Raw genomic sequence first — 21454 nt, 5'->3', positions numbered from 1 at the left:
ATCCTCGATATCTCGATGGTATACGCTCCGAAAAGTCTCCACTATGCCCTTGATGCATCAGCCCGATTTATTACGTCCCTTGGCTGGCTTTTTTTCCAATCAGGTGTCTACGCTGGGAAGTTGAGCGAACCAATCACAACTCACTTTCACTTTTTAAATTCTCTAACCGATTTAACTTGGTAAACAAACCATGCTGAGGTTCTCTGAAAGAGGTAGATGGATTTCATGCATGTTTTGAAAAAGGTTTCGGACCTATAAATGTGCCTGTATGATTTCTCCAAATTGCGAGTTGCAACTGCTACATTTGTTGACAATGGCAAGTTCGGTTATAACGGCAGCCTTGCTGATTGGCTACTGTGAGAATGCGGAGCCAGCAAAGGGAGGTAATAAAATTATCGGGCCGACCCGTAGATGCGTCCAGGGTATAGTGCAGACATAAATAGCATGGTTAGGTAGACATTAACATTTTCACAACTGATTATGGATAAGGACCAGATAGACATTCGAGTGTGAGGAGAGCCAAAATACAGGATTTATAGACATGTTGCAGTAGTGGTAGCATTCACAAGAATTAAAGGTTTTACCGAATTTATGCCAGAGGATATATTTCATATGTATTCAATGTAAGGGTTCTGAGGAAGCCTAGTGGTATTTGTCATGCTGAAGACCCCCCATTCTGTTCTCCACATAGATGCAATGAATGAAGCCCATTTCTGGTGTCCCTAAATGAGATGTTGGAATATTTCCAAAACTAATTTTGCTTACTCCCTAGAAGATGACCTTGCCCTTTGCCGACTGACGTCAGAAAAAAAATATATACCACAGGTGCATAAATTAAGTGTATTAAGAATTATATCCATAAATTATGATTAGATAAAAGCTAGCACAGCGTTGCTGGTCCAACTGAGTATTATTTATAACATATAACAGTGATCTGTACATTTTTCTTATCCAAAATCTGTTTGTTTTTGTTCTTGCAGGGTATCCTGCTGCTAGTTACAAGACAAAGACATCACTTTCAATTTTACCAATTTTATTAGACAATATCAGCATTTTATAATCAATGATACATGCAACAGATTTCTCTGATATGCATTATATGTAACTTCCATAATTTACATGCACAGACAGCATATAAGCCGTTACATGTAGCACCAGGTCAAAGTTGTCATCATCAGCTTCTCTCTAATTACAAAAAAGTATTGCGTCAACTCCAATTATGTCATCTTTGATTTCACAGTATTGTGGTAACTTAACTAACTTCTAATCATAAATATGAATGAAATATTTCATCATGGAGAATGAGTAGAAAATAGTGTTTGAGAGAAGCTGAATAAACTGTACAACTTTGCATTCTAGGTGTTGCACAACAATATGTAGTATGTACATGTTGTCAACTGTTGTCCTATTAAGGCATATATACAAGCTAAGTACAGACTGCCACCTTTTAGCATCAGGTCAGGCAGCATATGGCTAGGGGCACATGACAACAGCTTACAGAGCCCACTGACACTAGCAGTGAACAGTGAGCTCCAACATGTACGCCAGAGAAGCCAGATAGATACATTCATAAGGCAAACATCAGTAGGACAGATGAGTAGTGTAGAAATCACAGTAAGAATATGCATAGCTCTGAGTACCAACAAACTGGGGGGTAAATATTGTACATTGAAACAAGATAAAAAAGTGTTTCGATTGCATTCCAGTCAAATTTGCCATCAAGATTTCATGTAACTTGAGAGTGTTTGTACACAACATGAACAACTAAACTCTAAGTTATATAATAGCCGTGTATGGGCAGTCAACTTTCAGGATGTATCAAATGCATGACGTCTTCATTTCAACAATAATGTTGGTAAAATCCATTGGACATCAGCATTATTATCCCATGCAAAGCTCAGCCTCTGATAATAAGGTGCTCCAGTAGATAAACAGACACACAGACAGGCTAGATGCTCTAGCTGACTGGGGTACAAAATGGCACTATGTAACTGTACAAAACTCTCATCCTCATTTACACACATCATACAAGCTTCCATACTCTCCATGTGTGCACACATGCTTATGTAAGTGCATGAACACATATATAACTGTCTGATGTCAACTTTGCTGAAAGTGAACTAGTGGATTCTTCCAGTACTGGTGAGGCATTAACATGGACAGGAAGGACAATCTTCCAGTACTAGTGCTGTGTTAAAACAGGCAGGAGTGACAATCTTCCAGTACTAGTGCTGTGTCAAAACAGGCAAGAGGAACAACCTTCCAGAACTGGTGCTGTGTCAACATAGGCAGGAGGGACAACCTTCAAGTACTGGTGCTGTGCCAACACAGGTAGGAGGGACAACCTTCCTGTACTGGTGCTGTGTCAACATAGGCAGGAGTGACAACCTTCCTGTACTGATGCTGTGTCAACACAGGCAGGAGGGACAACCTTCCTGTACTGGTGCTGTGTCAACACAGGCAGGAGGGACAACCTTCCTGTACTGGTGCTGTGTCAAAACAGGCAAGAGGAACAATCTTCCAGAATTGGTGCCGTGTCAGCATAGGCAGGAGGGACAACCTTCCTGTACTGGTGCTGTGTCAACATAGGCAGGAGGGACAACCTTCCAGTACCGGTGCTGTGTCAACACAGGCAGGAGGGACAACCTTCCTGTACTGGTGCTGTGTCAACACAGGCAGGAGTGACAACCTTCCTGTACTGATGCAGTGTAAACACAGGCAGGAGGGACAACCTTCCTGTACTAGTGCTGTGTCAACATAGGCAGGAGGGACAACCTTCCAGTACCGGTGCTGTGTCAACACAGGCAGGATTTACAACCTTCCTGTACTGGTGCTGTGTCAACATAGGCAGGAAGGACAACATTCCTGCACTGGTGTTGTGTCACCATAGGAAGGATGGACAACCTTCCAGTACTGGTGCAGTGTCAAAACAGGCAGGAGGGACAATCTTCCTGTACTAGTGTTGTGGCAACACAGGCAGGAGGGACAATCTTCCATTACTTGTGTGGTGTCAACATAGGTAGGTAGGTAGGAAAACCTTCAAGTACTAGTGCTGCATTAACTCAGGTGGGAGGGGCAGTACGTGTGCAGCATCAACATGGGCAAAAAGGGACTGTTACACATCCTCATTCATGCACAATTACTTTCATGAGCCAGAAAAGTTATTTCAGCTATCACCGGTTTCCTCCTCAAAAGATCCAATCCCTCCTACCTACCCACTCAAATTGTCTGATTGTCTTCATGCAATAATGTTGATGACAGCTAAGTATAACAATACACCACACAATCAACACATCCTTCCATCTACCATACAATCTGTCACTCATGATTCCCAATACTCACACAAGCATAAAAAAGGTCAAAATGCTACTAAAACTCCATCTAGCAAAAACTTTATGAAGATTGTTGGCAATCTAAGATTGCTTTAATGCTACAATCTTTGGTCTTTAGGCTGGTCTACAGAGTATAGTATTATGCTGTTACTCACAAGTTAGACTTGAATAAAATAAATAGACAACAGCTAGTCAGGACAAAACAAAGTAACTGCAAAATTAACAACAATACTGATCTATATATCACAGAAACTGTGAATAGCATCCTTTAAAACGGCTCCAACACTTGTTCAAGGGTGATTTTAAAATCATCTCAAATTTTCAAATTGTCCATATTTTCAAATCAACATATATAATTTTTAGCATGTCACACCATCATCTTCATTATATTTCCCCTTGAACTGAAATGAGTGTGAGTTTTAACTGTATTCTATGGCCAAACAAAACAAACACTGAAGCTTCTAGGTAGAGTGCAACAAATATTGGCCCAAAGTTTATCTTTGGTATTGCTACCATACTAGTGACAGCCAGCTGCACCCATGACTCTAAGGCATAGGGCAAGCTTGAAGGGCATGTCTTCTACTTAACTGCATCATACAAAAGTCAACAAATCTGATAGCACCGAGTCAATGTTCAGCAAGTTGAAGACATCTGGTTGAAGCCAGTGGCACTTTATAACACTATGTTATTGCATCGATTACTGAGAATAGGTCATGTTCAGCATTGCACACCAGTGTCTTAACACATCAACTGGCATCGGTTGTGCCAGAAACAACAGATCCATTCCTTAATCTGGTTGTATTCCAATGACGAAATAATTTGTACAATCATTGTATCATCACAATCATGCAGTGACTCTGGGAGCTGCATCGGTCAGTCAGCACAATACCTCTGTGCATACTGGCACACCTTATATTTCTGAAGTCCTCTGATCAGGAATGTATCCATTGTGTGACATTAGACTATTAAAACGGTTGCACTCCGTCACAGATGGTGTGCCATTTTTTGCATTGTTCCCTATGAACAAGGGCATGGCATTATGATTTCCAGGCTTAAGGTTCCCTGTAGAGGAACCTTGCGATGTGGCACTTTTTGTAGAATTTGAACTTGCTACTGAACCAGGTGGTGATATTTTAGATTGAGAATTCTCCAACTTATTGTAGGGCGGTGGTCCGTTCCTGGTGTTGTGAGGTGGCAACAGTGGCTGCATGTGACTGGGCAGGTTAGGGTGGTGCATGACCATCTGGGGTGGTTGAGCAACTGGGTGGTACATGGGATCTGAAGTATTGCTGCTGCCAGTCAAGCCTGTAACGGCGGTGGTATTGCTCGGTCCAGTGCTGCTATGGTGGCTGGGCTGGCTGTGGGAACTCTGGTGAGTACTGCTTGAGTGTGCTGAGTGACTCTGTGACAGACTCCAGTGTGGATTCTGGCCAGTCATTATTTCTCCCTTCCAGGCTCTCAGACGAGCATGTATTTCTCTGAAAGATGGTCTTCTTGCTGGTGTTTCATGCCAACATTCAACCATCAAACCATATATGCGAGCTGGACAATCTTCAGGACATCCTAGAATCTGTCTGGAACGGATCATCTCAATCACCTCTTGGTTAGAGTACCCAAAATATGGTTGAAGGCCATAGCTGAAAACCTCCCACAAAACAACCCCAAATGCCCAAACATCACTATCAGTTGTGAATTTACCATACATGATAGACTCAGGTGGCATCCAGCGAACAGGCAAAAGAGATTTACTTTGGACACGGTAGTAATCAGAAGAGTAAACATCTCTTGATAACCCAAAATCAGAGATTTTGACAGTCAGGTTTTCTCCAACCAGGATGTTTCTGGCCGCCAAGTCACGGTGGACAAAATGATGGCTGGCCAGATACTCCATGCCTGCAGCTATCTGCAGAGACATGAACAGCATGTCAGGATACTCCAGTAACTTAGCTGCCCCCTCATCATCCTTTCCCGATATATCAGAGTGGGGTGAATGCATCAAGAGATACTCATGCAGGTCACCATGTGTCATATACTCGAACAACATACACATTGGCTCCTGTTTCATACATACACCTAGCAGACACACAATATTTGGGTGTCTCATTTCTGACATCAGGTCAACTTCCCGTCGAAAGTCATTTTGTGTCTTTGGAGTTGCAGTGTCTTTCAAGGTCTTGATAGCAACCTTGCTGACACTGTTGTCTCCATACAATCCCAATAGTTCTCCTTTATACACTTTGCCAAAAGCACCTTCACCCAGTTCTTGGAGAAAACGTATGTTGCCCATTGGGAATTCTCTGGCTCGTGAGCTTGGTTTAGGGTTGAGGGGACTCATTTCCATTGGGACATTTGGTCGATTAGCAGTCTTCCCCTTGCCATTTTGCCTGCTCCTTGATTGCTGGCAGAAGCAGACAAGGGCAAGGAGCAAAGCAAGGGCCAGTGGGACTGTGATACCAGGAACCAATATGAACATGAGTTTGTTGCCTTGCTCTTCTCCTCCTGCTGATCCACTGGCACCACCAACTGAAGCACACACAAACATTTTGTGAAACACTAAAATACACAACATAATATAATCAACCCATAACAGCTATAGAACTAAGTAAATGAATTACCCATAAAGGTTTTTGATGAACAACTGAAACATGACACACACACACACACACACACACACACACACACACACACACACACACACACACACACACACACACACACACACACACACACACACACACACACACACACACACACACACACACACACACACACACACTATATGTAGTTTAATCATATATTTATAATTTTATACTATCAATTAATAGGAGAAACACCATGTTTGTTGCATTTTTCAATTCCAGACCATAGCTTTCAGAGTTCACGAATAGTGTCTGATCCTCTGACAAATCTGGCAGATTTGGCAATGGTCAAACAGAAGTCGCCAACCTGCTGGCCCCAGTGTCTGACTGAATATATTACAATGACTTTGTCTGAAGTTTTTATTTTTGGCATGTGACACTTGTTCACCGTTCATAAATTTTTGTTTATAATGTTTGTCATTATATAATGGTAATTTCAATGCCAATTATGAGAAATGTTAAATCTGAATTGTGTGTTTAATTTTATTCTGTGGGTCCTGTGAATTTTCAGTGGGTCAGACAGACATCTGAAACTTACAGGACCCAATGTCCTTTTGCTTGGATATCTTTAACTTTTAAATGAAGCTAAGTATGGGTTTGTAAGCTAAGCTTTGGAAACAAAGAGAGGATTGAGAGAGAATAGTGTACATACTGCATGAGCTGAAGCTCTTTGTAACTATGGGTATACTCACCACACTTTGGGATGGCACACACTTCCTTCTGAACACGTCCATTGGTGGTGAAGCACCAAGGGGCTTCTTCTTGGTTGCCAGGATTACGACAATAATTATGAGAACCTGCAAGAAATAATTATTCATATAATACAAAAATGTGACTGGTCAGCAGAGTCAGCTTGATGTATTTGCGAGGGACATCTATGCTGGCATGATATCTCCTGTGCTAGCACTATTAATCCTACATCAGCCACACATCACAATAACAGCAATGCTCTTGACTGCCATGTTAAACCCCAGTAAGCGTCATCTCCAGACATACTGTAAACAGCCAAACTATCGCGACAGATTTCACGACTCGAGAATAAAAACATGCGATAATATAGACATATCATTCACTCTATTCAGATAAGTCAACAACATTGACGTTATTGTGATTTATTATACCTCCCCGTCTCTAAAAGCAGTCACGTGATCTTTGACAAGTTTATCAAGTTCACCTAACAACAAAGGTCTGCCTCAAATCTTGTGTTTCAGCTCTGTGATGTCTTCCAAGAAATCTTTTTTCTTCTGTTTCATGTTGGCTGTTTTCATGTAGTGGACTGTGCTTCCTGCAATGTTGAATCCATGTTTTTTAGTGAAATGTCTTCCTGTACTGGTGCTACCATGTTCTGTCGCGTACTTTGCTATCTTGGCGTTGGTTTCTGGGTCAAAGTTGTTGTGTTCTTCTTTCGTTTCACACCTCTTGAATTAATCTTTGCTTCTGGAGTGACAGTCACTGATTCGATAGACTTGCTGGTGGCAGACATCAGGGTAGCTGTCTCAGTAGTACTGGCAGTCAAAGGGTCAGGAAGACAGAGAGGATCACTCCATTTTGCCTTCGGCACAAACTTCCACAAGGCTTCAGTTGGATAGTTTATACTATGAATGTGATTTGCCCACCCCAGTCTTCATTTTACATACAGTTTAAAATTTCACTTGTTCTTTTTCACATTTCATAAGTAACTGGTTTCCGTAACTTCTAAACCCTTTGATGTTTGAAAAAGACAAACAAGATTTACTGTTTGGGGATATTAATGTTTTCACAATCTACATAAGCAATCACAACACGTGAGAAGAGATCAGTTTATTTTCATTGCTCTAACAATTGGTTTGAAATCAATTACATTTGTTTTTAGATCACTACACAAATCTGTTTATTTTATAACAACTCAATGATCATGCACCTGGGTGTTGTGTTAAAACATTCAGAGACATCCTCTGTAACAAGATCACATTTTTGTCATGTGACTGGTCTTTTTCATGGCTGAATGAAAGGTTTATTAATCAATATTCTGCATCTAGCTTGAAAACTGTAGTCATATAAAGTACCCATTAGGCCAATATCTCAGGTATTTATACTGCATTGTATTTGTCAATATATTTGTCCACTAGCACCTAGCGTAAATAAGACGGCACGAAAAGGTTTAGTGACCATCACTCACAAAAATTTATATGCGCGGAAATAAGACAGTTTAGAGTATTTGGAAATTTTAACTATGAACTGTATATTTATATACTTATCCTATCTCACAATTTGCACTGCTCTCTCTTGCTTCGATGCTGAATGGAACACATGAGAACTTTCCCTGCAGGCCTGTCTTTTCCATACATTCGTGTTCCCATCTACCCACGTGACTACCTCAGAGTGATCATTTTTCTTTCTGTCACACAACTGTGTAATCTGACTAGCAAGGAGGCTGGACGGGCGTTTATTTATAGTTAAAATTTCCAAATTTTTTAACAATGTGCACTTATCCCACAGTTAGATGGCTGGTTGCTGGTTGTACCCAAGGTCAAAAAGCACTGACAGTATACACGTTATGTAGGCTAATCACAACTGTAGATAGAAATGAACAAGGGAGGCCGGATCCGACTATCAAAGTCTCATGAAGTGGGTGCTCCCGATCGATGTGGAGTTTGGCCGCAATCCTCGCGGATGCAACTAGGCGAGTCTTGGAACAGAGGTCAGCAAGGAAGATTGTTGAACACTTCTACACTGCAATTACAGGCACTAACCACCGTAGATCTGTATAGAAAATCATTGCAATAACCCAATAAAATTGAGTGCCTCCATGATGGCTGTCATGAACATCGTAGAGGCTAAAGCCTGGGTCTCATGTGGATTGGATGTTGCTGGGGGTTACAATCCACCCTCACTATGATAGCACACATCCAAAAGGACAAACCTGTCAATGAGACCTCAGTCTTGGATGCAGTAGACAGTGGGATGAATAATCTCTTATGAAGATGGCGGCACTCTTGGGAGGCAGCTAGGAAGATACGTAGAGCTCTGACAAGGGCAGAGAGACAAAACTTCAGCATCATCTGGCCCGTGGTTGGTTTACAATGGGTGGGATAGTAAATGTTCTATCCAGTTGCCTTGGTAACTGGTTTTCCCAACGCAGTACTAGACAAAATTCAGCAATTACGTTTTGCTCAAAACGCATGATTCATATCTAGTGCATGTACCTCTTAAATACAAGCCGCAGTAGCTAATGCTACTAGAAACATGTTTGGAATGTTCACTGGATACCATGAGGACAACTGACATATCCCATGGAGGAGATCTGAAGTTCCTACATTGGTGAGAAAGTCTGAAGGAACGAAGCAGATACTGGAGCTCGTGAGTAGTAGACACATTGGTTTCTTTGAGTTTCTTTGTAGCCCATAAATACTGTAGATATTCAGCAACAACCTGAAGTGATGCAGTAGTTGGAGAATTAATTAATTTTACAGCAATGTTCAAATTCCTTCCATTTATTGTCATACAATGATTGTCCTATGTGCAGATGTTACAGCTCAAGCTACTCTGAGAGAAGTAACCCTAGGATAACAAAGATCTCTGTAACTGTGCAATACGTGGAGATTGAGGGTTTGTGATGACCCATTGTAAATGTCTGAATCTGGATGATAAAGTACGTCATTTCGGGCGGGTAGTGGTACTGGATTCGGTTCTGTTAGTTTTTTTAAGCTAAAACCAGCTCCTTCTGGCGAAAAGAATGCAACCAAGACAGATGATTCTTGCTGGTAGCAAGTAACTGAGCTGGAGGAGGAAATGCGCAAGCATTTCGACCCTCAGATGATATGGCTAATACACCATGGTCCCATGCCTGAGGACCTGGAACTAGGGACACGAACCGTGGAAGCTGATGGTTGCACAGAGTGGCATATTGATCTATGTTTGGTCAAGATATGGAGTTGATCAATGACTGGAATATCAGAGGCAGTAAATTCCACTCTGTTGTTGGAGGCCGTTTGGGCCGTGGCAGGGTGTTGGCTATGACATCCCCAACTGTCCTGGGGGTACAAACAACAATTCCTGTTGTGTGTCATATACAACCCCAATGACATGTAATCTCTGAGTCAGTGTTAACTCCGACTACTCATAGTTCTGGAGCTATGCTAATTGTCTCAGCAACTTGATGGTGAACTCCCTGTGAAGACAAAGGACAACTGGATCCTGCTGGGCTTGAACACAGTCATCGATGTAGCTCTTGAATGTCACATCTCGCCAATGCAGGTAGCTTATGAAGTTATCGGTTTGGTTACCTGAGTAAAATGTAACAGGGCTGTAAATATGCCAATGGCAGGACCCTCCATTGGCACCCCTTGAAAGTGAATCAAAGATATATCTGATGGTCTGGATGTGTCAGGATGTGAAGGTAGGTGATTTGATGATATAGATCGGCTGTGAGAGTCAGCTGGCAACACAGAGTGTTTTGATGAAGTGGTACAACAAGCAGACATTTCAATAGACGAAGCCCCTAGGTGTGGATTCGAATCCCACATGGGACTTCCCACAAGAAACTGTACTTAACAAGTACTGTAGACATCTGATAATGCAACCAATAAAATCATCACCTTTCAACACTGGAATCTTAGAATGACAAGCATTTAATACAGGTCACTGAATGCAGGGGTTTTGTCGGGTGATCGACCATACTCTGTTGAAGTAGGATGAGTTCTGTCTACCAGCCAATGGGAGCAAGCACATCTTAGATAAGGTAGCACAGCCTGGAGAACACGGACAGGTGGAAAAGACAGGCCTACAGGGAAAGTTCTCATGTGTTCCATTCAGCACCAAAGCAAGAGACAAGTGCAAATCGTCAGACAGGATAAGTTTAAGAACATGCCTATTTGATAGTCAATTTCATACAATCATGTCAAAATGCTTCTCTGGGAGTAAATAGAGAGACATTTTGAGAATATAGCATTTTTGTGTTGTTGAAAGATCATAGCTGGGAAACACAAAGGCCGCTTTGGAAGACAACAGTTATTAATTCAAATAATACCACCTCTATTGCATCTGCATGCGTGCTTGTGTGTTTTTTCAATTTTACAGTCCTTTATTGTTGATTTAAGACCACATAATGTAATTTACAAACCGAATGAGTAGCACCTACAAAGGTAGGTACAATATTACCCAGCCACCTGCCCCAGCCACTATGTTATTCTAATATAACAATCTAACCCCAAACTCGATGATGCCTACACTAGGCTCATAAACACTGAAATTTTCTAATTACAAATGCATATCTTTTTTGTTACTCTATTCTTGTATGAATGAGAAAAAAAGGTGCAAGTGTTGCTTTACAGGATAGTTTAATTCTATGAAAAATGTTGATGTTGATGTTTCATGCCAGCATTCATCCATCAAGCCATATATTAGTGCTTGATAATAACTATTTGAGATAATTTCAGTGTAATAAATTGTAAACTTTATATAAATAGTACTTCTGAATGGATACATTTTATTGAGGAACTGCTGTTGATAGGTTGTGTCACTATGGTCAAGAAGACATCGCCGCCGCATTATTAAAGGGACAACAGATTACGGTCAGAGGTCAGTTAAGAGGACAGAATTGTAAAGTAGCGTGATGCTAGCCAAAATGTGAAAATTTATGGCAATGGTGTAATACAGATAGATTTGTAATGATTGTTCTCTTTGCAGTGACATACTCACCAACAATGGGGTATCGGGAGGATTTGAAGAAGTGTTGATGGGGAGTGTCTGAGTTCCACTTCTGGCAAGTGAAGCCACTCTTCGTTTTGCTTACATTTCCCTCATATGTTGTCCCAGTCCCATTGTAACAGTTGTGCTCTGTAATTACAATAGTATCATGCATGGTAATTTCATGGCAACAAATTGTGGGATAAAGTTGGATAAAGTTACCGGTAATACGAAAACATAATCACAAATAATATGGGCTAAACAATATGAATGCTGATATGACTGTATGGCATAGGACAATTAACTGTGAGGACAGTGTTATCATGAATCCCATTCATGTGACATTCAGAAAGCATAGGTGAAACATGTTAGACAAATCCCTGCTAATTCACACTACACACATGTAGGGGGTACAACTTGGTTAAGAAATGCATGTAGGTGCATGTGTTAAGTGACTGTATCTGTGGTACTACTCACTCTTGTTGTAGCCCTCTGTGATGCTAATACCCACACGGATACAGTTATCTCCCTCTGGTGTGCCAGGGCCAGCCAACTTCTTGCAGTCTGGCAGCAGCGAGTTGCCTGAAACACAGAGGCAGCAAAATGTCATAAGATGATCACCCATGCTGCATGAGAAATACTACCATTTGCATTGTGAAATATGAGTGCTCACTTGTCAAACCACATCCTTGTCTGCTTCAAAGCAGTGATTTGAATGTAGCAAATACTTTATGAACACTGGGAGTAATGTTTAACACCTCAGAAAAAATGTTAGTGAGCATTATTCCAAATCACAGCAGGAGGGAGCTTAAGACATTCCTCTAAGTGCACTGTTTCCTTTAATCTCAAAGATATTAAAGACCTAATCGAAAAATAATTCATAACTACTTCTACATTTTGGTGTAAATATTTCAACATTTACACAAGAATTAAGCAATATTCCAGCTATATAGCGGCGCTCTGTAAATAATCTATTCTGGACCAGACAATCCAGTGATCAACAGTATGAGCATAGATCTGCACAATTGGGAACTGATGACATTTGTCAACCAAGTCAACAAGCCTGACCACCCGACCTGTTAGTCGCCTCTTATGACAAGCTTAGTCACTTTTTATGGCAAGCATAGGTTGCTGAAGGCCTATTCTACCCTGGACCTTCACGGGTCCATCCACCTAAAAGCTATGTTGTGAGGCTACAATGTGCAGATTGATATGTCATATCTAACACCCACCTATAAGCTGGTGTTGTTTAGCTAGGATATACTCAGTCTTGCAGATTGACTCCTCCAGGATTTCACATTCATCCTTGCAAATCTGCCTTGGCCTTGGGTTGTTGGTGTTGGTGTCACACAGAGGGAGGGAGTGGAAACACAGGGAGCGGATGGCATACTCCTGGCATTTGGAGGACAGGTGGCTGGAAGACCCGATCACAGCAAATCCCGCTGAAGCATATACAAGAATGGTTCAACATGCACCTTTCCCCAGCATTAATGAATATGTAAGGAGCAAGCTATTCCACTCAAACACATCTACAATATAATATTATTTGATTGGTACTTTTGTAGAAATGAAAGACAACATTACATCACTGGGATGTGGAGCCATCTTTATGAAGTTTCAGTGTGTAATGTGTCAAAAGCACTCTGTACCAAAGGTGATAAAAATATGCTAGGAGGCAACCCAACACAATAATGCTGTGAGTACATCAAACCCACATGCCCTTCTTTGTTTCACACTGATGAAAGTGACCCACACTAGTGTGTGATACAGAATGTAATGCGGCATCCCACCAGTTTCACCCCTCACACTATATTACCTCAATAGTGGCATGCTGTAATCAGTTGACAGCTAAATAATTAGTGTATTTCAAAAGACAGGACCTGAGGTAACCCACTTCAGAGTCGTCTGAAATTCCCCAGGGAAGGTAAAAGTTGAAGTAAGACATAAATAAGCAGATAACGCCAAACACAGACAACCTGAGATAAGCAATCAAATTCATGAAATAACAGCAAGTCTAATAGCTAAATCTTACATAACGTAGCTGTCTAATGCGAGTCATTTCTCAGTCCACAGTTTTTATCAGTTAATTCAACTGTGTTTCCCTCTGGCCTACCCAGTGTTACCTAAACTACAGTGCTCTGCTGCTCCAGTATACCAGGGGGCCTGCTACAGTAAGGTGTTGTCCCTTCCTGGCACAGCACCACTGGATATTGGTAGGCAGGTGTTTATCTGTCTCAGAACATCAATCTCTGTCAAAAGGCTGTTATTCTGTCTGACTCATGCCTTGTCACACAGTAAACAGCTGCAGATAACTTTAATTAGACAACTAATTAATTACTCTAGTTACACCCTTCTTACATAATTGTTTTGTTCTGTTTGACAATTCTGTCTCAGGCATCCCTAATCCAAACTTAAACAATCCACACCATACACGTATCATTCACATTCCATGAATAATCCCATTTAAACTGTACAGGCTACAAGATAGATGACTGTTTACCTATGAGTTTTTCTTCCTTGCGACTTTGTGTGAGTTTGGATGTGACATATATGCTCATGTTGCCCACAAACTTGGAGCAGGTGCTCCCTCTGTAGACCTGACAGAAGCCTGATCCCTGGTCCTCCTCCTTCTCGTCTCTAGTGGAGATAATATAGGCAGTAGAACATAACAAACCATCACAGATTGTAGAGCAGCATGCACATAACACAGCAGGATATACATAGTTTTAAACACATAATATTCAAAAAGTCAAACATAAGAGGGTCAATTCTCTGATTTACATCATCAAAAAGCAATTTGGTTCTGAAATTCAGATGATATCAACCTATTTTATAGCAAATTATAAAATTCATTACTCCCCCAAGCTTGAGGTGTTTCTTTTTCTAATTGAAGTATTTGACCTTTGACCCCTTCAAACAGCTGTTGGGGGTGGGGCAAGGAGGAGGTGTTGGGTTGGGGAGGGTGTGGTCTCTAGCACCACATTAGCACTATTGTATAGTCACTAGTAATTGCACTCATTAGTACACTAATCACTCACATGTGAGCTTACTTAGTGCTGAACATGCATCACGCAACTCTAAATGCTCCTAATTGATGTAATCCAGCCTGTGATTTATCATTTCAAAATGTAAACAATAGGCTACTGGTGCTGGTCATTTATTTATAGCCGATCGTTTGTTGTTGTAGTGCAAATGTGATCTGCTATCTGAGCACATCAAGATGTTATCACTGTTGGGTAATGAGCAATCATTTATTTAGACCAGACTTTGCCAAGCCTTGCCTCTGCAGTGGCAACTGTATCAACATATGAAACATAAACAGCACTGCCTAATAGTCCCCAACCTGTTTTTGATGGTCTTCATTAATGTGGGCGTTTCAAAGCCTCCTTGGAATTGCCCTATGGTTTCAATCATCCCTGTATTGCTTATTACAACATGTGCTGGGAATAGTAGTGTTGATGTGCTCCTATTGTTGTAAATCCAGCAACTCTATGAAGGCAGCGATGCCCTTTTGCTTTGATGCCATTCAGGTCAGTTCTTACACAACCACTAAGCAGCATGAGCTTATTCTGATGGTAAACTTTTACCACTGCTGAGTAACAGAAATATACTGCAATATAGTTCAAAGAATGTTTTCAAATATGTTTTACACATCAAAACTTGAACATTATATTTGCTCAAAACCAATTACAAATGGAAGAACTATGTCTAGAATGTACATGATAACCTTGTAACAGATATGGAAAACTGTTTCCAATGCTCATGCACTTTGAAGACAGACAAAAACTACCAGAATCTGGTGCTATCACAGCCAATCACCATACTCACTTTCCTGGCAGGAACTCAGAGTTGTACTTGCCGTTGAATCTGGAGAAAAAGCAGTAACTGATAAGAAAAGTGGAAACTTATGTCTTCCATTTTGTATTTCTTGTTGTGTTTCTTCTCACCAGGAAGAAGGCTGCACCACAACACACATGTTTATTGTGACATCTCTTATGTAATAGGAACCAGCAAATAGTTATCAGCATTAAAGCAAAAAGTTACACATTTAAACAACAACTGGATATTTGACATTTGGTATGTGAATGTAGGCAATTTGATATTGTGAGAAGGACCAGTTGCCAGATGACAGATACATTGGTATTCATTACGTTATGAACCCATATGCACTTTGGAGCTGACACTCTGGGGCTGTCTTTCAAGTAATTGTAACTGTACAGTTTTCATATTGCTTGAATAATCCCCACTCAATATAAAAAAAAATAATAAAGAAATAAAAAAGTCCATCTGTATTTGCCAGTTTTTGTCTTTATCTTCCATGAACATTACCATGAAACATGCCCATTATGTCATTAAAAACAATATTTATTTCCCAACATGTTTCCTTGAGTTTATAAATAAATATAAACATATACTTTTGGGCTACAAAGAAGGAAAAGATGACTTTTTATTTTCTATTCAAACGTTCATCTTAATTGTGGCAGGGTATTTATTGATCACTACAAAGCAGTTATCTAAATAGAGTAAACTTTCTTTGAAAACACTGTAGGTTGTTGAGAACTTACTCATCGCCATCGCCAGGGAATTCTGCCTTGAAGTCCACATCACTTGGCTTGCCTGGGTTCTTCCCACCCGAACTTGGAGAGTCTGGTGCAGGTTCTGTAAGACACCACAGCATTACTCAACCACACTGCTATGGGCTGCAATGCAGTGGTCAGTACAATAGAACTTAATAGTTCCTCTCTGATGTCAACATGTGTTCTTCATGGACAGAGGAAAGGCTGATTTCGGTACACTAAGCAAAATTTGTATTTGGTATATTTGCATCTAAATATGTACTGTATGATTAGCCTAAAAATGATGACATGAAGGGAACCATACAAATGGCAATACAACAGCAATGCACCTATACTTTGTTAAAACCAACAAGAGGCAACCAACATGTATACAGTATCCACTGTGAGATTAGTCTGCTTTTTGCCGCTACATACCATGATGATATATCATATACAGAATATTCTACACTTTATCTAGACAATCTGATCTGATGGGTTATCGGATATTTAAAATATGAATGGTTTTTATTCCTTCACCCAGTTTCCAGCACTGAAGCCAAATGAAAGCACTAAAACAGACACATTCCTTTCCACCAAAGACTTATAAGTTGTTTGATTTGCACCTCAACATGGTTAGATTTTTGTGGATTTTTGTTCAAATGTGGATGTTATTTACACAAACCAAATGATAGCTGTCTGTTCTTATATATGGTAGAAGTTGTCATTATGTATAATTGAAAAAACATAAAATACAACACTTGGCACCCATGTATCAAAAGATTTATTTTCCAACTACCAATGAAACTTGCTAGCTTTGTACGTTACCATAATGGAGCAAAGTTTATTTAAGTATATACTCAAATATTGTTTTGTGTGTTTAAGGGGACATTGGCCCAACAATCTGGTGTGTAAATTTCTTATGAATAAATCCAATAACAGACAGACTGCTGTTTTAATCATGGCCTGGCCTAGTGGTGTTCATGGACGTTCAAATACAAAATACATTCTTTGGTTAGCCAATGAAATGCCATGTAATGATTTTCGATACAATTTCCAAATTACAGTACTTGCTGTTCTTGTATATATTACTGCAGGATACAAAGGTATAAAGTATGAATTTTATACAGGTAGCTCTGATTCATTAATGTGTTCATCATTTCCTGGTTGATTCCAGAATCTTCATGCCATTCTGTTTATTCTGATACCAGAGAAAAAATACCATAGCTGAAGACAGAAACGACATTCTTTTGACAAATCTTGGTGGATGTTTCTGTAACGGACTGTGTATGTTCAGTGTATTAATTAAATGAAACTGGTGGCATTAAATACTTTAGTTAAAAAAAACATTACAGGTAATGATAAGATATGGGTAAAGCATTTCTTTGGCAAAAACTGTTATACAAAATATGGATTTTGTAAGAAATCATAATGTATTAAACGAAAGAAAAGGCATATTGGAGCACTGCCCTATATGAAAGTATAAGCATACCAAAAAATATAAATACATGCAAAGTGTCAATGATCATGCATAAGTAAAAAGTTCACAGATAGTTTACTAGTAACAAAAACAAATGACATGACATCAGTTACATCATTTAATGCAATAACTGCCCTGCCCTATCAACCATCACCCAATTCGATATATCTAGGGGTGCAAGAGTTAGTATGTATCACAGTACACAGCTCTTAGTCCAGCACAATTCAGTTCGGATCATTAATGATAAAATTTGATAGGATAAACATTTGTAGTAGAAAGGCAGTGTCTGTTTGGTTAAAGTTCTGAGAAGAAATCTTCTTGAACTTTAGAGTTTGGAGGCCCAAACAACAGTGCCTTTACATGATCTCATTCATCCAATGGAAATAGCTTGAGTTATTGACAACAGCAGTACACAAATGTCAGAAACAGAAGGTACATGAGCATGTCATCTAGAATTAAATATTTATGATGACATTCCAAAAGTAATGTGCATGAGGAGAGTAAGATCATATTTTCAGTAGGAAAACTGACCATACCATAAGTGAATGCGGTGTACTGAACCCAAAACAATATACCACAGTATGAATATACAGTGGTATACCATTTCTGACCGAGTCATGTCATTCAACAGAATGATGCAATATACATCCTGCCCCTTCTATCATCAGCCAATCAGTTTGGTAAGTAGTCTGTGAGTGTTCATGTCATAATATTTCTTTTTAGTGGAAGCATTAACACAAAAACATTTCCTTAGCCAATCAAATGACATTTGATAACTTACCATTTATTTAGTAGTACATATGGAAAATATGTGACAATAAATGATTGTGTACATGTGACTTCAGATGCAAAAGCCAAAGTAGCTGATATACATACCATTGCGAACAGAAAGAACGCCAGTCGTCTCTTCTTGTCCAAAGCTGTTTGATGCTTTGCATGTGTAGAAGCCAGTATCTGTTGTGTCCAGGTTTGAAATGCGCAGTCTGAAAAATCACAGACATCTCAGTGTAACTTTTCTGGCCTACAATTAAGAGATAGTGAATATTGCTGTAGATTACTTACTAAGGGTTGCATTAACTAAGCTTTCACCAAAATGGTGACACTGCTTGCTATGGTATCAACCAGTATTTTACTTGCACAAAATGTAATTGCTAAAATGACTGACGGAGTTGTTTGTGTTTCTGTGGTCTGATACCATCACTAAAAAGAACGTGAACTTGCAGTGGCAACACTAGATAGTAGTGCACAGTGGATTCCTGGAATGGTAACCCATTCAAACATTATTCTCACTTGGGTAAATGTTTGAAATTAATACTGGTTTTACAGCATCAGGCCAAGATCATTCCAGTCTGAGAATTAAAGGAATTTCACTTGGAAAAAGCTGTGAAGCGATATGTTATTACACTGCGCACACCCCAGCTTAATTGAGGGTAAACAATTTGCAGGTGAAACAACATTGGTTGTGTGGAAAATATCATTGGTGCTGCACACAACAGTGAGACTGTGGATGGCGGCTGCATCCAACTACCCTGTGTGTGGAGACAGGCTGTGTTTACTCTAGTCTGGTGGATCCACCTGCCTTATTGGTCTGTGCACTTGCAGTAACCTCCTAGTCCCCTACCCTTGGTCTCTACCCTAGCTCAGCTTGCAGCACACCAACTAGCCCCACTTAGGGCCTCATGCTTATTAGTTTCCTTCATAAATACATTTTAGTTTCCATATCAAATATCCATCTGTATTTATAATGACTCCTGCACTTCATCAGCCATAGTTTGGGACAGGAAATGGGATGATAAATATGGTTATAAAAGTGTTTTCAAAATCCAGGACATATCATTACTAAATACACAGTATTAGTGTGTACTAGTCATAACTTTTGGAACATGTGTAATTTCAAAAAGCAATATCAACCATCCAGGAAAATATGTACTTTGAGTAAATTTAAAGGATACTGAAATTCTGTTTGGAATGCTCTTTGTTTTATGATCATGGACCATGCCACAAGATAAAAGTAATTCCACTTTGTATGAAGTCTCCTTCCTATGGCGAACATTCTATCTTATCACCAGGGCTGATAACAAATGACATGTGGTTTTTATAAGTGTGAATTTAAACCCAAAACTTATCAATTTTCTGTCAAGGGGAGTTTTCAAAAGGGAAGAGTGATGATGAAACGTGACCTGTGGAAGTCTTTGCTGGAGTTTGCTTCAACAATGAATGTGCTTGGTGATAAAATTGTTGATCCTGGCTAGTTACAGGGGAAGTGACAATACATCTTCCCTCAATAAACCATCTTTAAACTCCTATAGTGTCCATTGTTTGTTGTTCTGCTATCTGTGGGTTATCTGCAAGCCAGTGTAATCAAAGAGACATGTAAGACACTGCAGTTTGTCATAGCACTGCCTATCTACCATAATCTAGTTTTGTTTCTCTTTGATGTCAGCAAGGTATATCGAATAGGCATTTAATATAGGAACAAGGAAATCAATTCTCTGGTCACCTGAAAACTTAAGGAAAATTGCACACAAACATCATCATTTGTTTGAGAGTTATGGTTCAATAATGATGCTTAGAGCAGCTTCCAGAGTCAAAATTGTTGCTATGTAAACATAACAAAACAGAATTTAAAAAAAATAGCAAAGGCATTAATATCACCGATGAGAAATGCATATGCCACATTTTGTAGAAATATGCCAATCACTTTTCAAGTTATGCCCAGAAATGAACCATCCCTCCCTTGAGACTATGTCAAAACTGTTTAAGTAAACATGAACAATGGACATCATGGTTGATAAGTTTAAGGCAATGTCTTTTATGTCATTGTCATACAACTTCTGGTTAAGACGTCACTTTGGGCATAGAGCCTTTAGATTTCCTTTGCTGACATTGCTTCCAGTTTTACTTTCTCCTCTGATAGTAATGTGAATCCTTTTTTGTGACATTACTTCTTGGCAATAAAGTTTAGTGGCTATCTGACTGTTATTGTGCTCAAGTCTTCAGCAAGCATCGGGTTTGAAAAATCTGTTTTGAAGTTCACTTTGCAGCTGAAGATCTCCCATACATATGCAACAATTCCTCGATGTCTTGTTTGTGACTGCCTTCACTACAACCGTTGTCCTCGATGCTGACAATACCTGATGTGTGGCATGAGTGATCTGTGTGGTGACCATGATTTCCTGGTAATGGCCACTGACTTGACTGGCTAGACCTTTGTGTTTTCTGTACAGTAGCCTACTGTGATTAGATGGTTTGGCACATGTCTGATACTTTTGAGGTGAACAGGATGTTTCGCTCCCTAAAAGCTGGTCCTGGCTATTGTGCTGTGGCCACTAGTACTGGTTAACTCAGCAGTTGTTTCAGTTACTGTCTTGGCAGATATGGCCGCCAGGGAAGAATCAAATAGTGATTACATTGCTGTCTTCTGACTATGAAATCTACCATGAACGATCAATAGATATGACCGGATTTGTCACTGTACGCTGGATGTGGTCTCAGCTGGAAGATGAAATACCATTCACCATTTTCTTGGCAGCCTCATCTTTCTAGACTTCTTGAAGGCGACAGATAGCTTGTTGAAAGATGCCCTCAGCTGGGATGAACACAACTAGCAGGAAGCCAGGGGAAGGCCCCCCAATAATCTTGAACTTCCTGCATGATTTTGACCCCTACAAACAGCACTGTTACCTATTTGAATATCAGGTGTAGGTACTCCTTGCCAAAACAGTGTATTGTGTATTCAATAAACAGCTACATGTTCATTATCAAATATGACTACATGGTACT

General features: G+C 39.9%; 1 protein-coding gene across 2 annotated transcripts in view; it reads right to left on the bottom strand.

Moving 5' to 3' along the window:
• Positions 1-1016: 1016 nt before the first annotated feature.
• LOC137291422 (inactive tyrosine-protein kinase transmembrane receptor ROR1-like) overlaps positions 1017-21454 on the bottom strand; it is a 160076-nt gene continuing 139638 nt past the window's right edge. For both annotated transcript variants that reach the window (XM_067822755.1, XM_067822756.1), the window contains 9 exons: positions 18548-18654; positions 16204-16297; positions 15467-15505; positions 14139-14275; positions 12871-13080; positions 12116-12220; positions 11651-11788; positions 6664-6768; positions 1017-5855 (listed from right to left, as the gene is read on the bottom strand). In XM_067822755.1, the coding sequence (XP_067678856.1) occupies positions 4243-5855; positions 6664-6768; positions 11651-11788; positions 12116-12220; positions 12871-13080; positions 14139-14275; positions 15467-15505; positions 16204-16297; positions 18548-18654 (2548 nt within the window). In that variant the 3' untranslated portion in view covers positions 1017-4242. The remainder of the gene's footprint in view (positions 5856-6663; positions 6769-11650; positions 11789-12115; positions 12221-12870; positions 13081-14138; positions 14276-15466; positions 15506-16203; positions 16298-18547; positions 18655-21454) is intronic.

This window comes from Haliotis asinina, chromosome 7 (genome assembly GCF_037392515.1).
Source record: "Haliotis asinina isolate JCU_RB_2024 chromosome 7, JCU_Hal_asi_v2, whole genome shotgun sequence".
Classification (NCBI taxonomy): Eukaryota; Metazoa; Mollusca; class Gastropoda; order Lepetellida; family Haliotidae; genus Haliotis; species Haliotis asinina.
Note: the sequence above shows the minus strand (reverse complement) of the source record. Positions and strands in the feature narration are given on the sequence as shown.